This window comes from Sinocyclocheilus rhinocerous, unplaced genomic scaffold (assembly GCF_001515625.1).
Source record: "Sinocyclocheilus rhinocerous isolate Xijiao unplaced genomic scaffold, SAMN03320098_v1.1 scaffold973, whole genome shotgun sequence".
NCBI lineage: Eukaryota > Metazoa > Chordata > Actinopteri > Cypriniformes > Cyprinidae > Sinocyclocheilus > Sinocyclocheilus rhinocerous.
Window position 1 is genome coordinate 130,214 of NW_015624552.1, and position 20,360 is coordinate 150,573.

The following is a 20,360-nucleotide window of genomic DNA, read 5'->3' on the forward strand; positions in this document are numbered from 1 at the left end:
GAGCAGCAAATCAGCATATTAGAATGATTTCTGAAGGATCATGTGACACTGAAGACTGGAGTAATGATGCTGAAAACTCAGCTTTGCTATCACAGGAATAAATGACATTTTAAAATGTATTCAAATATAAAATGGTTATTTTAAGTTTCAATAATATGTCACAGTAGTACTGTTTTTGACTGTATTTTTATCAAATAAATTGGTAAGCATAAGACACTTTTTTCAGAAACATAAAAAAAAAATCTTACAGACTCCAAACTTTTGAACGATAGTGCATAATATTTCAGTCTTAAGGTTATACTTCTGAAATAATGTATAGTTTTTGTCTTTATTCCATGCAGTGAAATGGTTTGTTCCATTGTAAATAGTAATTGAAGATATAATCAATAGCACAAATACTGTCCATTGTCCATATTGAACATTAACATTCCTTTAAAGAGAAGTCTTTATAAACAGCCAGATGAAAATACAAACATATACATATACAGTGGGTACGGAAAGTATTCAGACCCCCTTAAATTTTTCACTCTTTGTTATATTGCAGCCATTTGCTAAAATCATTTAAGTTAATTTTTTTTCCTCATTAATGTACACACAGCACCCCATATTGACAGAAAAACACAGAATTGTTGACATTTTTGCAGATATATTAAAAAAGAAAAACTGAAATATCAAATGGTCCTAAGTATTCAGACCCTTTGCTCAGTATTTAGTAGAAGAACCCTTTTGATCTAATACAGCCATGAGTCTTTTTGGGAAAGACGCAACAAGTTTTTCACACCTGGATTTGGCGATCCTCTGCCATTCCTCCTTGCAGATCCTCTCCAGTTCTGTCAGGTTGGATGGTAAACATTGGTGGACAGCCATTTTTAGGTCTCTCCAGAGATGCTCAATTGGGTTTAAGTCAGGGCTCTGGCTGGGCCATTCAAGAACAGTCACAGAGTTGTTGTGAAGCCACTCCTTCGTTATTTTAGCTGTGTGCTTAGGGTCATTGTCTTATTGGAAGGTAAACCTTCGGCCCAGTCTGAAGTCCTGAGCACTCTGGAGAAGGTTTTAGTCCAGGATATCCCTGTACTTGGCCACATTCATCTTTCCCTCGATTGCAACCAGTCGTCCTGTCCCTGCAGCTGAAAAACACCCCCACAGCATGATGCTGCCACCACCATGCTTCACTGTTGGGACTGTATTGGACAGGTGCCTGGTTTTCTCCACACATACCGCTTAGAATTAAGGCCAAAAAGTTCTATCTTGGTCTCATCAGACCAGAGAATCTTATTTCTCACCATCTTGGAGTCCTTCAGATGTTTTTTAGCAAACTCCATGCGGGCTTTCATGTGTCTTGAACTGAGGAGAGGCTTCCGTCGGGCCACTCTGCCATAAAGCCCCGACTGGTGGAGGGCTGCAGTGATGGTTGACTTTCTACAACTTTCTCCCATCTCCCGACTGCATCTCTGGAGCTCAGCCACAGTGATCTTTGGGTTCTTCTTTACCTCTCTCACCAAGGCTCTTCTCCCCCGATAGCTCAGTTTGGCCAGACGGCCAGCTCTAGGAAGGGTTCTGGCCGTCCCAAACGTCTTCCATTTAAGGATTATGGAGGCCACCGTGCTCTTAGGAACCTTACATTGAATGATGTTTTGAATAGCTTTATACCATTGTTTGAAGCAACTTCTTGCCATATTTTTATATGAAAATAAACAAGCTGAAAACACTCTTCCTGAAAAACCTTTATTGCTTTTGAATAGTATTAAGCCTCAAATGTCAACTATACATTGGTTTGGTTTCTTCTTTAAATTAAAAAAAAAATTAAAATATGCATGGTATTATAATGTTACACTAAAACTAAAATTAAAACAATGGGGAAAAAAACCTTAAGATAACCTGTAGAAAGAAAACACACACATCTGAAGTATTCAGAATAATGTAAGTGGACCTCCTAATGTATTGTCTGTTGTTTATTATATAACAGATGGGTAATGTTGTTACACGTTACATGTACTTCCTATAGTAGTAATAGTAAATTATGCATAATTACAAGAAACTAACCCTAAACCTAACCCTAACCTTAATCCTATAGTGAGTACGTGTGGTTAATTAATGACATTATCTTGAATATGGGGGGTATTTTTATTCATTTTGGTGGCATTTTGCCCCGTTAATTTCTGACCCTGTTACTCACTACTTAATTTTGTAGTTACACTGTAAAAACATCACCTTGAAATAAAGCTTGGCCAACAGATGTTCTTGTCCTCAGCACAATTGTTTAAAATAATTGTACAGAGAAAACATTTCTAGCTGAAGGATGCATTCGCTTAATAGAATAAGATTTTAATTAGTGCTAAACTGATATATTGGCCAGAGTAATAAATCAGCCCATATTTGGCCATTTTTAGATGATCAGTATTGGCTAATAACTGTGTTTGCATTGGATTTCCTTTGTATCAGATCCAGAATCAACCAATAGCATTATAAATGAATAATTCATCATTTCCATTTCAAATTGTTTTTGTGAATTTTTTAGAAAATATTCTGTAAGGTTACATTTGAGCAAATATGAGTCTCAACTGTTTTAATAAACTGCATTAGTCTGTATCACACACACACACACACACACACACATATATATATATATATGTATGTATGTGAGCTATTTGTAGGTTGACTTTGGGGTAGAACTGTCTGTTTGACTAACCACTTGCAGACAGAGGAAGTGTTTACTGTGCTTTTTAGAAGTAGTCAGTATTTATTACATTGTAATAACACAGTTATAATGTTATTTCATAGCAGACTGACTGTAAATGCTTTTGCCAAAAGACAGGACCATTAATAAGCAGTCTTGACCGTTTTGCTTGATCATCAGCGTCATGTTTGTTGTGGTTCCTTCATATCTCATGTATTTCCTACCGGTGGTATTTACTAGCAGCACCACATGACCTTCACAGCCAGTTTTTCCATTCCCTCTTTTCCAGCTGCCCGTTCCTGGCATCAAACCTGACCCCTGCCATTCCGGCCATCGGAGGAGTGCTGTTCATCTTTGTGATGGGAATGCTGCTCCGGGCGAGCTTCACCGACCCGGGCGTCCTGCCCAGGGCCACACCAGAGGAAGCAGCCGACATCGAGAGGCAGATAGGTGGGAGGAAATGCCAAGATGATCGCTCTTCCTGTCTGTCTTTCCACGTTCTGTTCTTTTCACATTGAGCTGAATTTGCAGGCTCCGGTTGCAGGTCTGTGCAGTGCACTACAGAGAATTCTCAGAGTAAAAGGAGACGGAGAACATTTGATGTTATTCTCTCTTCTCATTTGATATGAATAATGCATGCTCTCTCTCAGGTTTGCTGTCAGACCAGAGTAATATAAAATCTGCTGAAATATTCATCCCTAGCAAAGATTCACGGTCTCTCAGAGTATTTGTTCATGTTATTCAGTCTGATAGTTTAATCAGTCACGAGATAATGGATGTTCATAGGTTGGTTTGGGTATTATTAAAGGGCCAACAAGGAAGATTTAACAGCAATTTCGTACTACATTCAAAATTTAACTGTGAATTTAGCCATTTTATGTCATAACACAACAAATTAGTGGACATTTTCCACAGTGCGCAGGTTGATTTAATTCGCTTGCATATGAATTTGCTGATTATAATTGAATGGAGTCACTGCTATAATGAGTTGCTGGACTCTCATTGAGACAGAATTTAGTGGACTCCACTGGTGAGAAATTGAAATCACTGGTACTGAGCCAGGGAAGTGCACTTTAGCTCGGGATTTGGAGTTATGTGTCCCTGCTGTTTGTATGAATAATATAGTAGCAAGTAAACACTGCTGTGAGCCCCAGCGGTGCTGTGTGCTGCTTAGAAGATGCTTAGCGTGTTGAGGGTCACATAAGATGTGAGCTCATTAAAGCAATAGTTTACTCAAAAATGAAAATTCTGTCATAATTTACTCTCACCCTTAAAACCCATGTGACTTTTTTTCTGTGGAACACAAAAGGGAAGTTTTGAAGAATGTCTGTCAAGTTCCAGTATGCACCATAATATTAGTCCTTTTGCCTGAACGAGGAAGTCTCTCCCGACTGGAGTGATGCTTTACATTTCCGGTCTCTGGTGTTTCTAGGCAAATTTTAAGTTTCCTATTACGTTAAACCTATGGAAATGGTTTTAAAAGCACATGGCGCCAAAATCACTTCACAGTAAGTGCACATGAGTGCACATACCCTCCCTACAGCTTTGATCGGTGCGAAGTTCGGAGGATTTTGTCCACGAAATGATAAGAGCACACATTATTTTAACACATTACTTTATTATTTTACACACACTATTTTAACTTTTAATGGGCCATGCTCGTTTTCTCTTATCAGAGTTTGACATAGAATGCCACACATACACAGCCAGACACGGACAGATTTGCTGGTGCGCAAAACAAGTACTTTAGAGCTTATTGCTGTTACTGTGGCACCGCTTAACCATGCGCACACTTTTATATTTAGTAGCACTGAAAAAGTTTCAGGTTAATGAATTCAGTCGATCTTATTAAACCATTTTAACATGGATTTCTATGGAGATGGGAACACGACAGCATCCTAACGGAAGTTAGAATCCATCAGTTACTCAGAAAAAAGGTGGATAAGACTTGTGCCAGTTATCCAAGTCATAGCTTTGTGTGAAGCACAGACTAAAGTTTAAGTTATTCACTGATCATCTTCCTCCTTGCCTAAGCTCTGATATAGACAACAAAAATTGACACCACTGAGTTCTTGTGCATCCTGTGAACAAACATCAATGCCATCAATAGTGCATCTACTAGGTTTTTTTTTTTTTTTAGTTTTGAAAGAAGTCTCTTATGCAACCAAAGTTGCAATTATTTGATTAGAAGTACAGTTAAAACAGTAATATTGTCAAATATTGTTACAATGTAAAATAACATTGTATATTAACATAAAATATTAAAATGTTATTTATTCGTGTGATGGCAAAGCTGAATTTTTTCAGAAATTATTCTAACATGCTGATTTGTCTAATATGTTCATTTATTTAATTATTTATTATTATTTAATTTAATAAATTTTTTCATAATATGGCTTGGAATAAAGGGTAAGGATTTTTGTAAGGATATATGTAAGGAATTTTCCAGATTCAGTATCTGTGACATACTGCCGATTGCCACAGATAATAAATGTGATTTGCCCTTCATTTTGTAAAAACGGTAATATACAGTAATGCGTTTATAATGAATGTCTATAGGCAAAATGACCAATGGATAAACTTTAAAACACTTGCTGTTTTGAAAGTACAGCCACAGAACATTATGTACACAAGTTCTCGTAAGCAGTACACATATTTACATAAAATAACATGATTTAGACAACTCATCTAACATTTAAACTCTAAAACGCCTTGCCCAATATTCTTCCATTGTAACTGCTTTACTATAAATGCCATTTTTGTTTTTTACAAACTGAAGGATTTTCTGTAGTAAACAACATCATAGTGGCATGCAATAGAAGAGATTTCCTCTTCAAACTTTTTTTTATTTTTTTTATTTCTGCAATCGGTCTGTTCTGGTTTCACAGATACAACTAACGGCCCGAGTGGCCCAGGCTACAGACCACCACCCCGAACCAGAGAGGTGCTCATTAACGGTCAAACAGTCAAGCTAAAATACTGTTTCACCTGCAAGATCTTCCGACCGCCGCGGGCCTCACACTGCAGCCTGTGTGACAACTGCGTGGGTAAGCATCTGTGTATACTGTATGTGTCTGCAAATATGTTTATATAATAGTCAGCATCACGTAAAGAAGAGCTAACATATGATTTTCCTGGCTGTGCGTTTCTCCTCAGAGAGATTTGATCATCACTGCCCGTGGGTGGGCAACTGCGTGGGGAGGAGGAACTATCGCTTCTTCTACCTGTTCATCCTCTCACTCTCCTTCCTCACCATCTTCATCTTCGCCTTCGTCATCACGCACGTAATACTGAGTAAGAGTGCTGACCACCTACCTTCTTATATAACTTCACCCTTCAGTCCCAAAACACACCTAGTCTTATTTAACAGCGTTCAGCAAAACAACTCAATGTTTTTGCTTTTTCCTAAACCAGGATTTGCCAGTTTGGGGTTTTCAAGATCGTAATAGAAATAGAATCGTACAGTTTATTCCTGATGCAACCGGTTGGTCAAGTCAAGTCAAATTTACTGTATTTGTGCATATACATTTAGACATAATTACATAATAAAAATTAGCCAGTTGAGATTTGCTATTTAGTATATATCGCTTCACGTTTGTATACTGTATGTATGCATGCAAGTAAAGTTGCATATAATATGTATGCAATTTTATAATTTTACAGTTGATTGCAATGATATAAACAGTCATGTAGCTGAGATTTGATATATAGTATATATTGGTTTATGTGAGTATACTGTATGTACGCAGGAAAAATAGGATGTACTATATATCCAGCTTTTAATACATTGCTGGGCAATAATATAGTTACATTTTTCAACGATATAGAACATACAGTTTGTACTGTACCGAAAGTGTACTGGATGTATCTGGGTAAGGTTGGATATACTTATAGATGTTTGTTAGTAAATTTGTTATTAATTATAAATTAATTAATCACTTGCACAAAAACAGATATAGTATTCCTAAAAATGAATCAAAACAGTGAAATGCAACTCAACATATGACACATAGCTGCAATAATTAATTATGTTAAATAACACAAATATCCTTTAAGTATTTAATCCCGTTTTATTAACCAATGTCTTTACTGCTGACCTTTGATGATCCAATTCAACCACACTAGCAAGCAAATATGACTTTTTTGTTGTTGTTGTTTTTTATTTAGTGTTGAACTTTCTTCTATTGCGTCCTATTCTTCACGCAATCCAAAATATGAGCTGCCTGTCTCTACTGTACAGACATGAATTTACATTTACAAAAAAAAAAAAGAAAGAAAGCCCTGCCCAGATGAGAAAAAGTAACACACAAGTAACATATTGTATTACTTTCCATAAAAAGTAACTAAGTAACGCAACTTCCCCCAACACTGTTTCTTACCTCAACTCGTTTCTCTTACGAAACATTTCAGACCAATATTAAAGGGGTCATATGATGCTTTTTTAAAGATCATTATTTTGTGTATTTGGTGTAACAGAATATGTTGGTTCAGCTTCCCACATCGATCGGCTCCTCCTCTCGGCTGTCGACTGGCAGGAGGAAACCGTGAGGCCGCTGACAAAGCAGTTTCCTCCCTGGGCGAAGCGATGGAGAGCTCAGCGCTGTTTACTGCACTGAACTGATCAATCGGGCCGTGAGGGCAAGGGCACTCTGGGGTTGCTGTAGTGACAAATGGCTCCTGTAAGATGTTTATTGGACAGGGCACACTCAGTGCAGCTTTATTTACCCACTAATCTCTCCTCAGATGCCCTCTGGAAACCATTAGCATTAAACACGGTGGCTGACTTTGAAGCAGTCCAGAAGGTGAATGCATTGAGAGTGTCAGGACAGTCGCTTAGGGATTGGTGCATCATGGGACAGCGATGGTGTCAAATTGTAATATCACGGTGCTTTCAAAATACTGCGTGATACTGAAAGATTTTCATGTACTTATAAATATTCATTCATTCATGTCCATATGTGACCCTGGGCCACAAAACCAGTCATAAGGGTCAATTTTCTGAAATTGAGATTTATACATCATCTAAAAGTTGAATAAATAAGCTTTCCATTGATGTATGGTTTGTTAGGATAAGACAATATTTGGCAAAATTGAGAAAATCGCCTTTAAAGTTGTCTAAATGAAGTTCTTAGCAATGCATATTACTAATCAAAAATTAAGTTTTGATATATTTACGGTAGGAAATTTACAAAATATCTTTATGGAACATGATCTTTACTTAATGTCCTATTGATTTTTGGCATAAAAGAAAAATCTATAATTTTGACCCATGCAATGTATTTTTGGCTATTGCTTACAAATATATCTGTGTGACTTTAAGACTGGTTTTGTGGTCCAGGGTCACATATAGTGTGGTACTCCAAGGTAGTTCATAATACCAAGGTAGTGAAGAAAAACATGGTATTGTCATGTATTATCCAGAGTATTAAGACCGGGAAATGCTGTTACAAAAATAATATGTTTTAAAAGGATAAACTTAAGTGCACTGAATATAATGTTTTTGAATACTTAATTGCACGTTAATTGCAATTCAATGAAAATGTATTATGTAACATTTATATTAAATGCAATTTGCTGAACTTTAGAGTTCTTTTTTTTTTTGACCCGCTTAAGTAAGACTTAAATACATCTTTTAGTACATCATCTTTTATCATATGTAATGTCATAATTAATTATATTGTTTTTGAAGTATGGTTCAAGTGCACTGCCGAATGTACTGACAACCATCTAAACTAAAATATACTTTAATGTAATTTCTGTTCAGATGTGTATGTCATGTATTAAAATAGATTTGTAATTACATATTTTTTATAATAATGAAGTTACATTGACTATATAATCTGAATAACACACAACAGTTAAACTTATAATCAAGTGCTTTACATGTGTTTAGTATGTTAGTCAACACATCAAATTAAGTGTATTTAATAAATAATATGATATAAGATTATTAAAACAATTATTTAAAATTGTTTTAAAAAGTACTAATTTGACATTATTACAAAGTGTACTTAAAGGGGTCATGTGATGCTGCTAAAAATAACATTATTTTGTGTATTTGGTGTAATGAAATGTGTTTATGCGGTTTAAGGTTCAAAAAACACATTATTTTCCACATACTGTACATTATTGTTTCTCCTCTATGCCCCGCCTTTCTGAAACGCGTCGATTTTTACAAAGCTCATCGGTCTGAAAAAGCGAGGTGTGCTCTGATTGGCCAGATATCCAGTGCATTGTGATTGGCCGAATACCTCAAGCATGTGACGGAAATGTTACGCCCCTACCATACTGTAATGATGCCCTGTCAGGCCGGAGCAATGATTCAAAAACATGAAAACCCATTATAAACGAAGCATTCATTGCATCCAGTGGGGACATAATTATGGATTATAATGACTTATACTGTCTTTTTACGCATTGCATCGCGCCGCGCCGCGTAAACATAAAACCATGTCTGCATTTGAGAAATGACAAACAACAAGCACTACTCTACACTGCCCAAAAAAACTAGCTTTAAATATATAAAATATAAAAACTCGCTTTCACAACGAAACACACAGCGTCTCCACGACATGGCGGCAGCAACAATACTACAACAAGAATAAAAGTTACGCTTTCTTTCTTTGCGTGAACATTTGGGCGGCATTATGTAAATCTTCCCACATCGTGACGTAGATATGTGGGGGCGTGTTAGAACGAGTCGTTTTATGTAAGTGTGGCTGACTCTTAACTTTTATAAAGAATATCTCTTTGGATTTGAGACTTTAGTCTTTGCAACTTTACAGATCTTCTTTATGCACCAAGAGCTTGTAACACTTCAAAGAGAAAGGAAAAATTGAAATCGCATCATATGACCCCTTTAAGTTTGTTAAGAAACATAGTAATGAAAGTGTACTTGTACACTTAAGTGGCCTTTTATATCCTTACTATTATATTATCTGCATGTTCATTTGTTTTTTAATATAGTTTTAAAATTTGAAGTACACTACAAGTGCACATTCAGTTGAACTAAGCAGAATTTTTCACAAGGGCAAACACTGATGCGAATGCTTGGCTAATGCATTGCAAGCATGCTGACATGATGTACACATTTAATGTGTGTTTCGAGTGTCAATAAAAGACAATAAAGTCAATAAAAGTTTATGTTAAGGGTTGCTGTGCCTCTTGTGGCAGCACTTAGAATGCAGTGCACACTTGTGTTGTGAGTTGTGGTCACATTTTAAAGCAAAATAACACATTCAAAAATTTTACCTACTACACCATCACAAGCAAATAGCAGAGTCACAAATTTAAAATCTGAACAATTTCCATAGCAGTTCCATAACTAGGACAGCGTATGAGGGAGAAAGCATGAATATGGAATACTTAGATTCCACATTCGGCAGCACAATCCTGGAGAGGTCATCATCTCGGTCTTGACCTTTGCATCAGTGGATGCTTTGTTTATGGTATTAATATCCTCTTGGGTGATCTGATCACAGGAGGTCAGCTGAGGCAGATCAGAATTCATGCTTGGTAATAACATGCGTCTCACCAGTGTGTCTTGTGAAGACATCTTGAGGAAGGGGTCTCTGAGTATGTGACTGCATGCATTGCTTACAACATCAGTGTGTTACTGCATGTTAAAGATAAATAAAAAAAAATCACCAAAACTCATCACTTTTGCTCCCAAATGGCAGTGATTTGTTCAAGATGCATCAGAATGCATTAGCATTAAATCCAAATCCAACATGGTCATATGCGTTTCTGACGTGCGATTGGATCGCAAAATTACGTTAAATCACCTAATATAAATGTTAATACCATCCCTTGTGAAAGAAAGGTTGTGTGCCTAGTTGCATTTATTGTGCAATTGTAGAGTACGTTACATATAAAAAGAATATTTAAAAAAAACTACTTGCAGATAATATAACATTAATAAAATAAAATGCCACTTAAGTGTACTTAAAGAAAGTACACTTTCATGCTTGAAAGTACACTTATTTTGATTGTGGGGACTAACATACTAAAGCACATGTAAAGCTATAATTGACTATAATTTTAGTATTTAATATTAAAATATAAGGTAACACTTTATTTTAAGGTGTCCGTGTTACACATGTTACATGTACTTACTATTATAATAACAATTAATTATGCATAATTACATGCAAGTAACCCTAAGCCAAATCCTTATCCTAACCATATAAGTACATGTAGTTAATTAATATTACTCAGTACTTATATGTATAATTGCATTGTAACAAAGACACCTTAAAATAAAGTGTAACCTTATAATTTAATATTAAATACTAATTTAATATTGCAATTAAAGTTTAAATGTATTACATTTTAAATATGCTAAACTGCAACTTTATCATCACAAATGTGTAATTACAAACACACTTAAATACTTGACATACAAGTTTAAATAGAAATGACATTAAAGTTGATTTAATTTGCCATAAATGCTTGTAAGTACATTTTACGGTATACTTTAAGCGTAAGACATAAGTAAATATGAAATTGCATGTAAAGATGTAGTTAAGTCCAGTTTAATTGAGTCAAAAAGTACTTCATCTATTTGCATATATGATATGATATATGATATGAAAAGTATATTTTAATTATAGAACTTAATTTTAAATAACATGCAATTCAGTGCCCAAAAACATTACATTCAGTTCACACTTAAGTATAGTATTTTTGGTAACACTTTATTTTAAGGTGTCCTTGTTACACATGTTACATGTACTTACTATTATAATAACAATTAATTATGCATTATTACATGCAAGTAACCCTAATCCTAACCATATAAGTACATGTAGTTAATTAATATTACTCAGTACTTAAGTATAATTACACTGTAACAAGGACACCTTAAAATAAAGTGTAACCTTATTTTTTATATTATTTCCATAATAAGTACACTTTTTAAACAAGGAGACAAGGTATGCTCGCACGTTTCCTTAATTAACGATAGCTGCGATAGCTGTGGCATCTTGGTATTCTGTAAAACTCTAGGATTTAGTGCCTGCAAACATCTGTAAGACAGCAGCTGGTTAATTTCTTATCCCAGTGATTCTTTGCTCAATATGCCGCCTGCTTTTTCATTTGAGACTTGTGTTTCATGTTTCTGTGACAGCGTTCCTTTGTTACATAACCAGTGCTTTTCCTGCAGGATCCAACAGGACTGGCCTTCTTAGTGCTCTCAAAGACAGCCCTGCTAGATATCCTTTCACTAAAGTGTGTGTGGGAAGAGGCGGTGCAATAGGAGTCTATTTCTGGTTTTCACACCTCAGGAACACACATGCAGAAAAGCAGCCCACACTGACTTTCTCTACATCTTCATTGCTATGCATCTGTACCCCTCTCTTTTCAATGGAAAGATATATGCTATTAAATACGGTCTCTTTGCATATCTGAGTTTGGCTTGAGAAGGAAAACAGCGAGAAAAGATCTGACTGCACAAATATGCAGAAGAGTGATTTGTATTAGCAAAGGGACGTCTCGCTGTCTTGTTCATTAGTGAGACCTGTTTCCTGCTCGTGGTCAATTATTAGCTTGTCATGCATCATTTATTGCTTCATGATAGACTTACTCTCATAAGCAAGCAAGTCAACACATGCCAGTGCCAGCTAAAACAGCTTTGCAGGGTACAAACTCCAAATTGTTTTTAGTATTTTTGAATATATCTTAATTCCCTTTAAACAAGCTAACTTCAGTTGTTAGGCAGAAATACATAACATATTATAATTCAGAAAATATATTTATGTAAATATAATCGATTTTTTTTCTTGTTTTAAGCATAAACCTTACATTTTATTCTTTAAGCATGTACCTTTTGCGCTAATCAATTCCATTCAAGATTTATTTTTTAAAAACAAGTGCTGTTGTGTCGTATATAAAGCAATACTCTTCAAAAGTTTGTGGTCAATAAGTTGTTGTTGTTGTTGTTAAATCAAATTAAAATTTAATTGATCAAAAGTCACAGTAAAAAAATGTAGTTCTACAAAATATTTCTGTTTTAAATTAATGCTGGTCCTTTGAACTTTCTATTCATCAAAAAATCCTGAAAAAAACAAAAAAAAAACATTTTATCACAGTTGCGACAAAAACTAAGCAGCACAACTGCTTTCAACATTGATAATAATAAGAAATGTGTCTTAAGCACCAAATGTCCATTGAAATGATTTTTGAAGACTGGAGTAATGATGCTGAAAATTCAGTTTCGCCGTCACAGAAATAAATTACATTTTAAAATATTAAAACAATGTTTTAATTAGTAATATTTCACAATATTACTGATCAAATAAATGGTGCGCAGAAGAGACTTCTTTAAAATTAAATAAAAATAAATAAATATACGAAATTTACAGTTTTGTTGTATTTTTGATTAAATAAATGCAGTCTTAAGAGACTTCTTTCAAAAACAATTTAAAGTCCCCATGAAATCAAAATGAAAGTTTTTTGGGTGTTAGTATCAATATGTTAGTCTTAAGGTTATCTATAAGGCAGTGTGCTCCAAAACAGTAGGCGAGAGGGAACGATTCAGACAGTGTATGCTTTTGATTGGGGCAAATGAGGTCTGGTTTCACGTTGTGTCACGGGAACCGCGGCAGCGCACACAGTCTGATCCGGACTTTGGCTCCGGTCCAGAGACGCGGTCGCACGGAGCGGATCATATGTGTGAGTCGGCATATATTAAACACTTTTAAAACTACACAGCCTCAGTATGTTTATGATCACTATTTTGTTTTACTAAGAGTTTCATATTGAATCTAGGGGGTAAACTATTAGACTGGCTGTCAAATGCGGCTTTACCGAGCTCAATGGCTCTGACCGTGCAGATATAAACAAAACGCTATTGGCTAATTTAAAAAGGGGGCGGGGCTGCTCTATGTCCCGCCCTGTCTTCCTGTTTCAGTTGAAATTACGTCACCACATAGAATAACGCTATGTGTTTCAAGGCACTTCAGGGGACCTTTAAAAAATCTTATTGACCTCAAACTTTTAAAAGGCAGTGTAAATTAAACTCTTCATAGATGCGCCTTATTGACAAAAATCAGTGCTGTTTATTTTTGCAGTATATATTAGTACTTGTAGAAAACGGGTACTTAATGGAATTTTAAAAACTAAACGTTTGTGTGCATTTTCTATTGATCATGGCAGCAGTGATTCATCAAATGACAAAGAAAAGAGCTCCGCCGGGCACATATCCAGAAGTGCGGTGTAGTCGAGCACACCTTCAGCATTTTAAAGATGCGATTCGGGTGTCTGGATTGCAGTGGGGGGATGACGCTCTACAGACCCAGGATTTCTAGTGTGCTTGAGTTCTTTGATACGGATCCATTTGCTGAAGCTGCCAGTCAGCTTTTATAATAAGTGGATGAAGTAATGCATGTATAGATTTCTATTTTCCTTGACGGTTGTACTGTTCTGGAAGTGGTGGTGTGCTTTTTCTCCGTCTGGTCCATCGTGGGACTGTCAGGCTTCCATACCTACCTGATCAGCTCCAATCAGACCACCAATGAAGATGTGAGTACCTCTCATTCACTTTTAATGCTTTATCTCAATATTCATTAACTAATCAAATATGCTGCTGTGATAATAGTCGGTGTTTTAGAATAATACACCCAGGACTGTATGTTACATTGATCATCAAGACAAAATCCTACAAACGGTCCAGATTTAACAGCCTTCACGCTGCAAATGCACGTCAGATTACGTGTGAAGAACATGTTTCTCTTTAGGTATGCAGTTGTCCAATCCACTGTGAGGTTTTAGATCACACTTTATTTAAAGGACCAGTTCTCACTATTAACTATGACTTTCGCCTCAATTAACTCCTAATTTGCTGCTCATTAATAGTTGGTAAGGTAGTTGTTAAGTTTAGGTATATGGGATTAAGGGATCTAGAATAAGGCATTAATATGTGCTTTGTAAGTACTAATAAACAACCAATATGCTAGTAATATGCATGCTAGTAAGCAACTAGTTAACAGTGACAGTTGGTCCTTAAACTAAAGTGTTATTTATTTTTTCTCCAGAACTTCATCTTACACACTACTGTTCAAAAGTTTGGGGTTGGTAAGATTTTTAAAATGTTTTTAAAGTTTTTTATGTTTACCAGTAGGGATGTAACGATTCACTCAACTCACGATTCGATTCACGATTTTTTTTTTACAAAATGAGATTTAAGACAAATTATAAGTTAAATGTGTCCTATTATTATTGCTTGAACAAAATGCTGCAGATTTCTTAGTGAAATTGAAATATAACACTATAATAATATACTAATATAGCACTTGCATATTATTGCTCTTTTGTTGGTTTTGATTGCTTCTATTGTCCTCATTTGTAAGTCGTTTTAAATAAAAAGTCTGCTAAGTGACAAAATTGAAATATAATGTAAATGTAAATAACAAAACTAAATTGAAATTTTAAAACAAGCCCCAAATCAAATAAATAAATAACACAAATAAAATAAATCTCTTCATATAAACAAAATAAGGCTTTGTCTGTGCTCTTTGCATTTAAAATTAGAGGCAACCACTGCATTTTAATCATGATCCAAACAAAGATGCTGCATACATGCAACATGAGCAGTTTTTAAACTAAATTAGATTGTATAGTTTCGAAATTTGAAGCAAAAACAGAATGGTTTGACTTCAGTTTTGTGAAACTATAAATAAAAATATCTGCATGAAACAGCAAAGCTGAATGAGACGCAGATGCACTCTCTGCCAGCAGGTGGCGCTTAAAACGTTTCCTTGCTTTCCGCTGTAAACAAAGGAGCGCTGCACATATGAACTTTAATATGCATTATACAGAGGCAAGATGAAAAGAAAAAATACCATCTAAACTTTTCTAAAGACAGTAAGTTCCCCGCAGACATGGATTCATATAAACTCCTAACCCTAGATGAATCGTGATTTGTTTAGCATCTCAACCGATTTGAATCGTCACATATTTGAATCGATTTTCAACCGGCTCGCGGTTAATTGTTACATCCCTACTTACCAAGGCTGCATTTATGTGATTAAAAATACAGTAAAACAGTAATATTGTTACAATTAAAATTACCATTGTGTATATTAAAAAAAAAAAAGTAAAAAAAATAATTTATTCCTGTGATGTCAAAGTTATATTATGAGCAGCCATTGCTATATGATTCTACAGAAATCTTTCTGATATGCTGATTTTATTCTCAAGAAACATTTCTTATTGTTATCACGGTTTAAAACGGTCGTTCTATTGGAAACTGTGATACTTTTTTTTCAGGATAATTTATTTTGGATTATTATAAATTCACAAGAAGAGCATTTGTTTGAAATACAATTTAGTCACTTTTGATCAATATAGTGATTTTTTGCTGAATAAAAGTATTTAAAAAAAAAAAAATCTTACCGACCCCTAAACTTTTGAATGTATGTGAAACATTTTTTTTTAGAAAGATGTTTTTAGAACGATGGCGACTGATGGATATCAGTTCAGTATGTAAAATATTGTTTGCTGTTTATCATAAATATGCAAGAAGTAAACAGATTTGTCATTCCATTTTTGAAGGAGCAAAAATATATGTTCACGGCCATTAAGAAATATTTATGACCAGTACATTTCCTCAAATCACCCGACCGCAGGTTCATTTTGGACCCTGCATACAAAGTTTATTTCAATTTTTACATTTGTGAACCAAGATCAAAAGAGACACTCGGAAAGTCTGACAAGCGTTACAGGAGCACTTCAAAAGACTGGGTTTTGAAGATCAATGTGTTTGGAGGTATTTCTCACCGTAACGCCTAGCAGGAAGCAAAACATAATCAAGCTAAAACTCTTTTCCATCTTCACCCTGGTTCGTCGTCTCTGAGCGTCTCGCTGTCTGCTCTGATGTTGGCAGCTTGTCCCTCTCAGCTACTGTAGTTCTCATCACTGTTTCAGATCAAAGGTTCATGGTCATCCAAACGAGGCAAAGGCAACTACAACCCCTACAGCTACGGAAACTTCATCACCAACTTCTGCGCTGCACTGTGTGGACCTCTGCCACCGAGGTGAATGTAATGTCTTTGTTCAATGTCTGGTCAAATGGAATACAGTAGACTGCATTACAGCATACTGCACAGTATATTAGGGGTGGGACAATATATCGATATGGCGATATATCGTTGTCCTCCATGCGATACGAGAATCGATATCTGGCTCTATATATGTTTATGGACATAAAAGGAGATGGCGATAAAAAAACTGTCCCCGAAACAGCTATCAGCGTGGACTGTAGGCATCGATCACGTTATTATTGCAGAGCACATATTGAGTCCGTGAGTAGCCTAACCTCTCCACTCGGATCTCAGGTGAATTTCCCTCACTATATGAGTGAGAGAGAGCGGCGCCGGCGCGTCCAGTTTTATGTCAACAAAACTGGATGCTCTCCCTCTCTCTCAGATATTACAAGTGCGCGTTAGGGCACCGACCGGCAGAAACATCTGCACCTATGGCATGGACGACGAAACAAAACCTCGTCAGAGCCGTAATGCGGCGCAGAAGTGTGCAGTGCAGGGCCGTTTCTAGGCATAGGCGAGCTAGGCGGTCGCCCTGGGGCGCCACCAGCTGAAGGGGCGATGAATGAGCGCACGTACTGGCACTTTTAGCAAGGTTGTGATAAAGAGTGGCACGGTCACCCTGAAATATGACTGCCGCCCCCACTGGATCCCCCAACATTATTGGGCTAGAGTACTGTCAATCTGACGATGCCTGTATGCCACTAGATCAGAGTGCTGTCAATTGCTGCCTGATTGTTGCATGCAAAGTTTGCATTTGGAGCACTCAACAACGCCATTAGATCAGTGGGCTGTCAGTGCTTTGGCAAGGTAACACTTTTTTAAAAGGGAATAGGGATTTCGCCTAGGGCGTCAAATTGGCTAGAAGCTCCGTTTTTATGATGAGAGGAGAGGAAAGGTTGAGAAAGCACTCCAGGTAAATTTTGAAATGTACCAGGTTTATATATAGGCTATATATAAAGTTGATAAGCAGTTAAATGTGTTGGTTTACAACACATAAGCTTTTAGTAAGTCCAAAAATAAAATGATTAATTTTCTTAGCATGTTAAATTTGATTTACAGAACTTTTGTGCTGCTTTCTAACAGTTTGGACTTGAATAAAGAGAGAAAACTTGCACTTAACCTATATACTGCTTACTGCCTTTAAGAAAAACAAGACAACCGTTTTTAAAGAGTGTTATATTTCTGTTACCTAATTATGTAGCATGTTTACATTTCTGTGATGCCCAATTACAATCTTGGAAATAAATAACACTGCAAAAGTAATTTAGCTTAGGATGGGCAATATGTCACATTTGATATTAAAAAGTTAATAAATGGTTACATCTTTAGCAAATGTTGTGATGCATAAATTAATTTGATTTAAAAAATACTGAGTTGAGGTTTTAGGCTTTCATTTAAATTGTAATAAAATGTATATAATTTTAATATTAGCTATCGGCCGTAACATGAAAGCAATTATTGGCTTATCGGTATCAGACAGAAATTTAAAATAGGTGGATCCCTAAATGTTGCATTTTTAATTTATTATTAATATGTAGATAGATTACTACATTTTAATCTTACGGGATTAGGATCGACATTAGGGTGAGTAAATAAAGAATTTTCTTTTTTTGGTGAACTATTCCTTTCATGTCTCTAGCAGAAATATATAATATGTGACCCTGGAGCACAGTCTTAAGTCTCTGGGGTATATTTTTAGCAATAGCCAAAAATACATTGCATGGGTCAAAATTATAGATTTTTCTTTTATGCCAAAAATCATTAGGATATTAAGTAAAAATCATGTTCCATAAAGATATTTTGTAAATTTCCTACCGTAAATATATCAAAACTTAATTTTTGATTAGTAATATGCATTTTTAAGAACTTCATTTGGACAGCTTTAAAGGCGATTTTCTCAATATTTTGATTTTTTTTGCACCCTCAGATTCCAGATTTTCAAATAGTTGTATCTCGGCCAAATATTGTCCTCTCCTAACAAACCATACATCAATGGAAAGTTTATTTATTCAGCTTTCAGATAATGTACAAATCTCAATTTCAAAAAAATGGACCCTTATATGACTGATTTTGTGGTTCAGAGTCACATATGTTAAACTTTATTACTTAATTTAAGCAAATCACCTCTGCTGTTGTTGGTTGACAAATCTAGTAAGTTATTAATATGCATAGAGAAAAGTATTCCAAAGCTACAGCAAAAATTCCTATAACAAAGCTTTGTCCTTTACATCATTCATATCTCTGTATCAGAGAATTTAATTGCAGTCCACAGAAAAAGTCCATTTCAAATAAGATATTAATCAGCTTTCTCAGAAAATCATTATCCAGGCATGTTATCAGCCGAGGGATCCATGCTGATTTTGTGAAAAGATTGGTGACCTCAGCATGCTTCTCACTCAAGTCATTTCAATATAAGAGGCAAAAACCACTCCGGGAAGTGTGAATATCTTAAGACAACCGAGGAATGTTCCCATCCTGATTCAGATGGTGCGTGAGGAGGCTTGCTGATGTCAAAACCTGCTCACACACCCACACAAGAGTTCCGCACGCCATTAATGACTTTCTCATGGAGCCAGGAACACAAAGCAGAAGTGGGCACAGCATCACTGGCTGCCATCTGCTCTGTGTGTGGGCATGTTGAGTTGGAGGAGGACTCCGTGCGCGCGCACGCACACACACACACACACACGTACAGATCCTCTTCTCTCCGCCTCCCTCACCCACGTTCCCTGACTCACAGTCAGAATCTATCATCCACTTCCTTTGTCTTTGCAGCTTGATTGACAGAAGAGGTTTTGTCCAACCAGACACCCCGCAGCCTGCGGCCCAGACAAATGGCTCCGGCGCCTGCCCCTCCAATCAAGTCCAGAGTCACATGGTAAGACGGCCGACCTCTGACCTCTGTGTGTATGTGTGTGTATTGTGCTGGAGCCAATGAAGCCATTTATATTCAAACCACTTCGAGGTTTCAGCAAAGCTGTGAACAGCGATTTGAAATATATAGTGGAGTCCAGAAGTCTGAGACCAGACTGAAAATCTGGAATTCAAAGTTCCCAGAGACTGAGTGCTGTTGTTGATAAAGGGGGACACACTAAAGATACATATTCATTTTTCAACTGGCAAGATTTTTTGGTAACACTTTGCGATAAGGTTCCATTAGTTAATGTTTGTTAATGTATTAACTAAAATGAACAAACAATGACAATGCTTGTTAGTTCATGTTAGTTCACAATGCATAGTAACAACTTTTGATTTTAATAATGCATTAGTAAATGTTGAAATTAACGTTAATTAATAAATGCTGTAGAACTAATATTAACTAATGAACCTTACTGTAAAGTGTTACCGGTTTTTTTTTAAATGTTTTTGAAAGAAGTCTCTTATTCTCCCCAAGGCTGCATTTATTTGATCAAAAATAAATTAAAACTGTCATATTGTGAAATATCATTGCAATTTAAAATAATTTTCTATTTTTATTGTAGTAATTTTTCAACTCAAAAAGGGAAATATTTATGACGAATTATAACTGGTTATGATTCATAATAAATTATATATTTTCAAATCTAATTTAAACTTGAATTTTCAGCAGCCATTACTCCAGAAACCTATTCCAGTCTCACATTATCCTTCAGAAATGATTC

The 20,360-nt window shown here is 35.8% G+C and overlaps 2 protein-coding genes across 3 annotated transcripts in view; one reads left to right on the forward strand and one right to left on the reverse strand.

Annotated features, from left to right (window-relative positions):
- The window catches only part of LOC107742328 (probable palmitoyltransferase ZDHHC14), a 25,517-nt gene that overhangs the window by 3,303 nt on the left and 1,854 nt on the right, over positions 1-20,360 (forward strand). For both annotated transcript variants that reach the window (XM_016555250.1, XM_016555258.1), the window contains exons 2-8: positions 2,967-3,127; positions 5,566-5,724; positions 5,834-5,971; positions 11,841-11,889; positions 14,095-14,197; positions 16,601-16,710; positions 19,495-19,597. In XM_016555250.1, coding sequence (XP_016410736.1) covers positions 2,967-3,127; positions 5,566-5,724; positions 5,834-5,971; positions 11,841-11,889; positions 14,095-14,197; positions 16,601-16,710; positions 19,495-19,597 — 823 coding nt within the window. The remainder of the gene's footprint in view (positions 1-2,966; positions 3,128-5,565; positions 5,725-5,833; positions 5,972-11,840; positions 11,890-14,094; positions 14,198-16,600; positions 16,711-19,494; positions 19,598-20,360) is intronic.
- LOC107742344 (galectin-8-like) overlaps positions 16,084-20,360 on the reverse strand; it is a 15,302-nt gene continuing 11,025 nt past the window's right edge. The window contains exon 5 of the mRNA XM_016555269.1: positions 16,084-16,591. Coding sequence (XP_016410755.1) covers positions 16,570-16,591 — 22 coding nt within the window. The 3' untranslated portion in view covers positions 16,084-16,569. The remainder of the gene's footprint in view (positions 16,592-20,360) is intronic.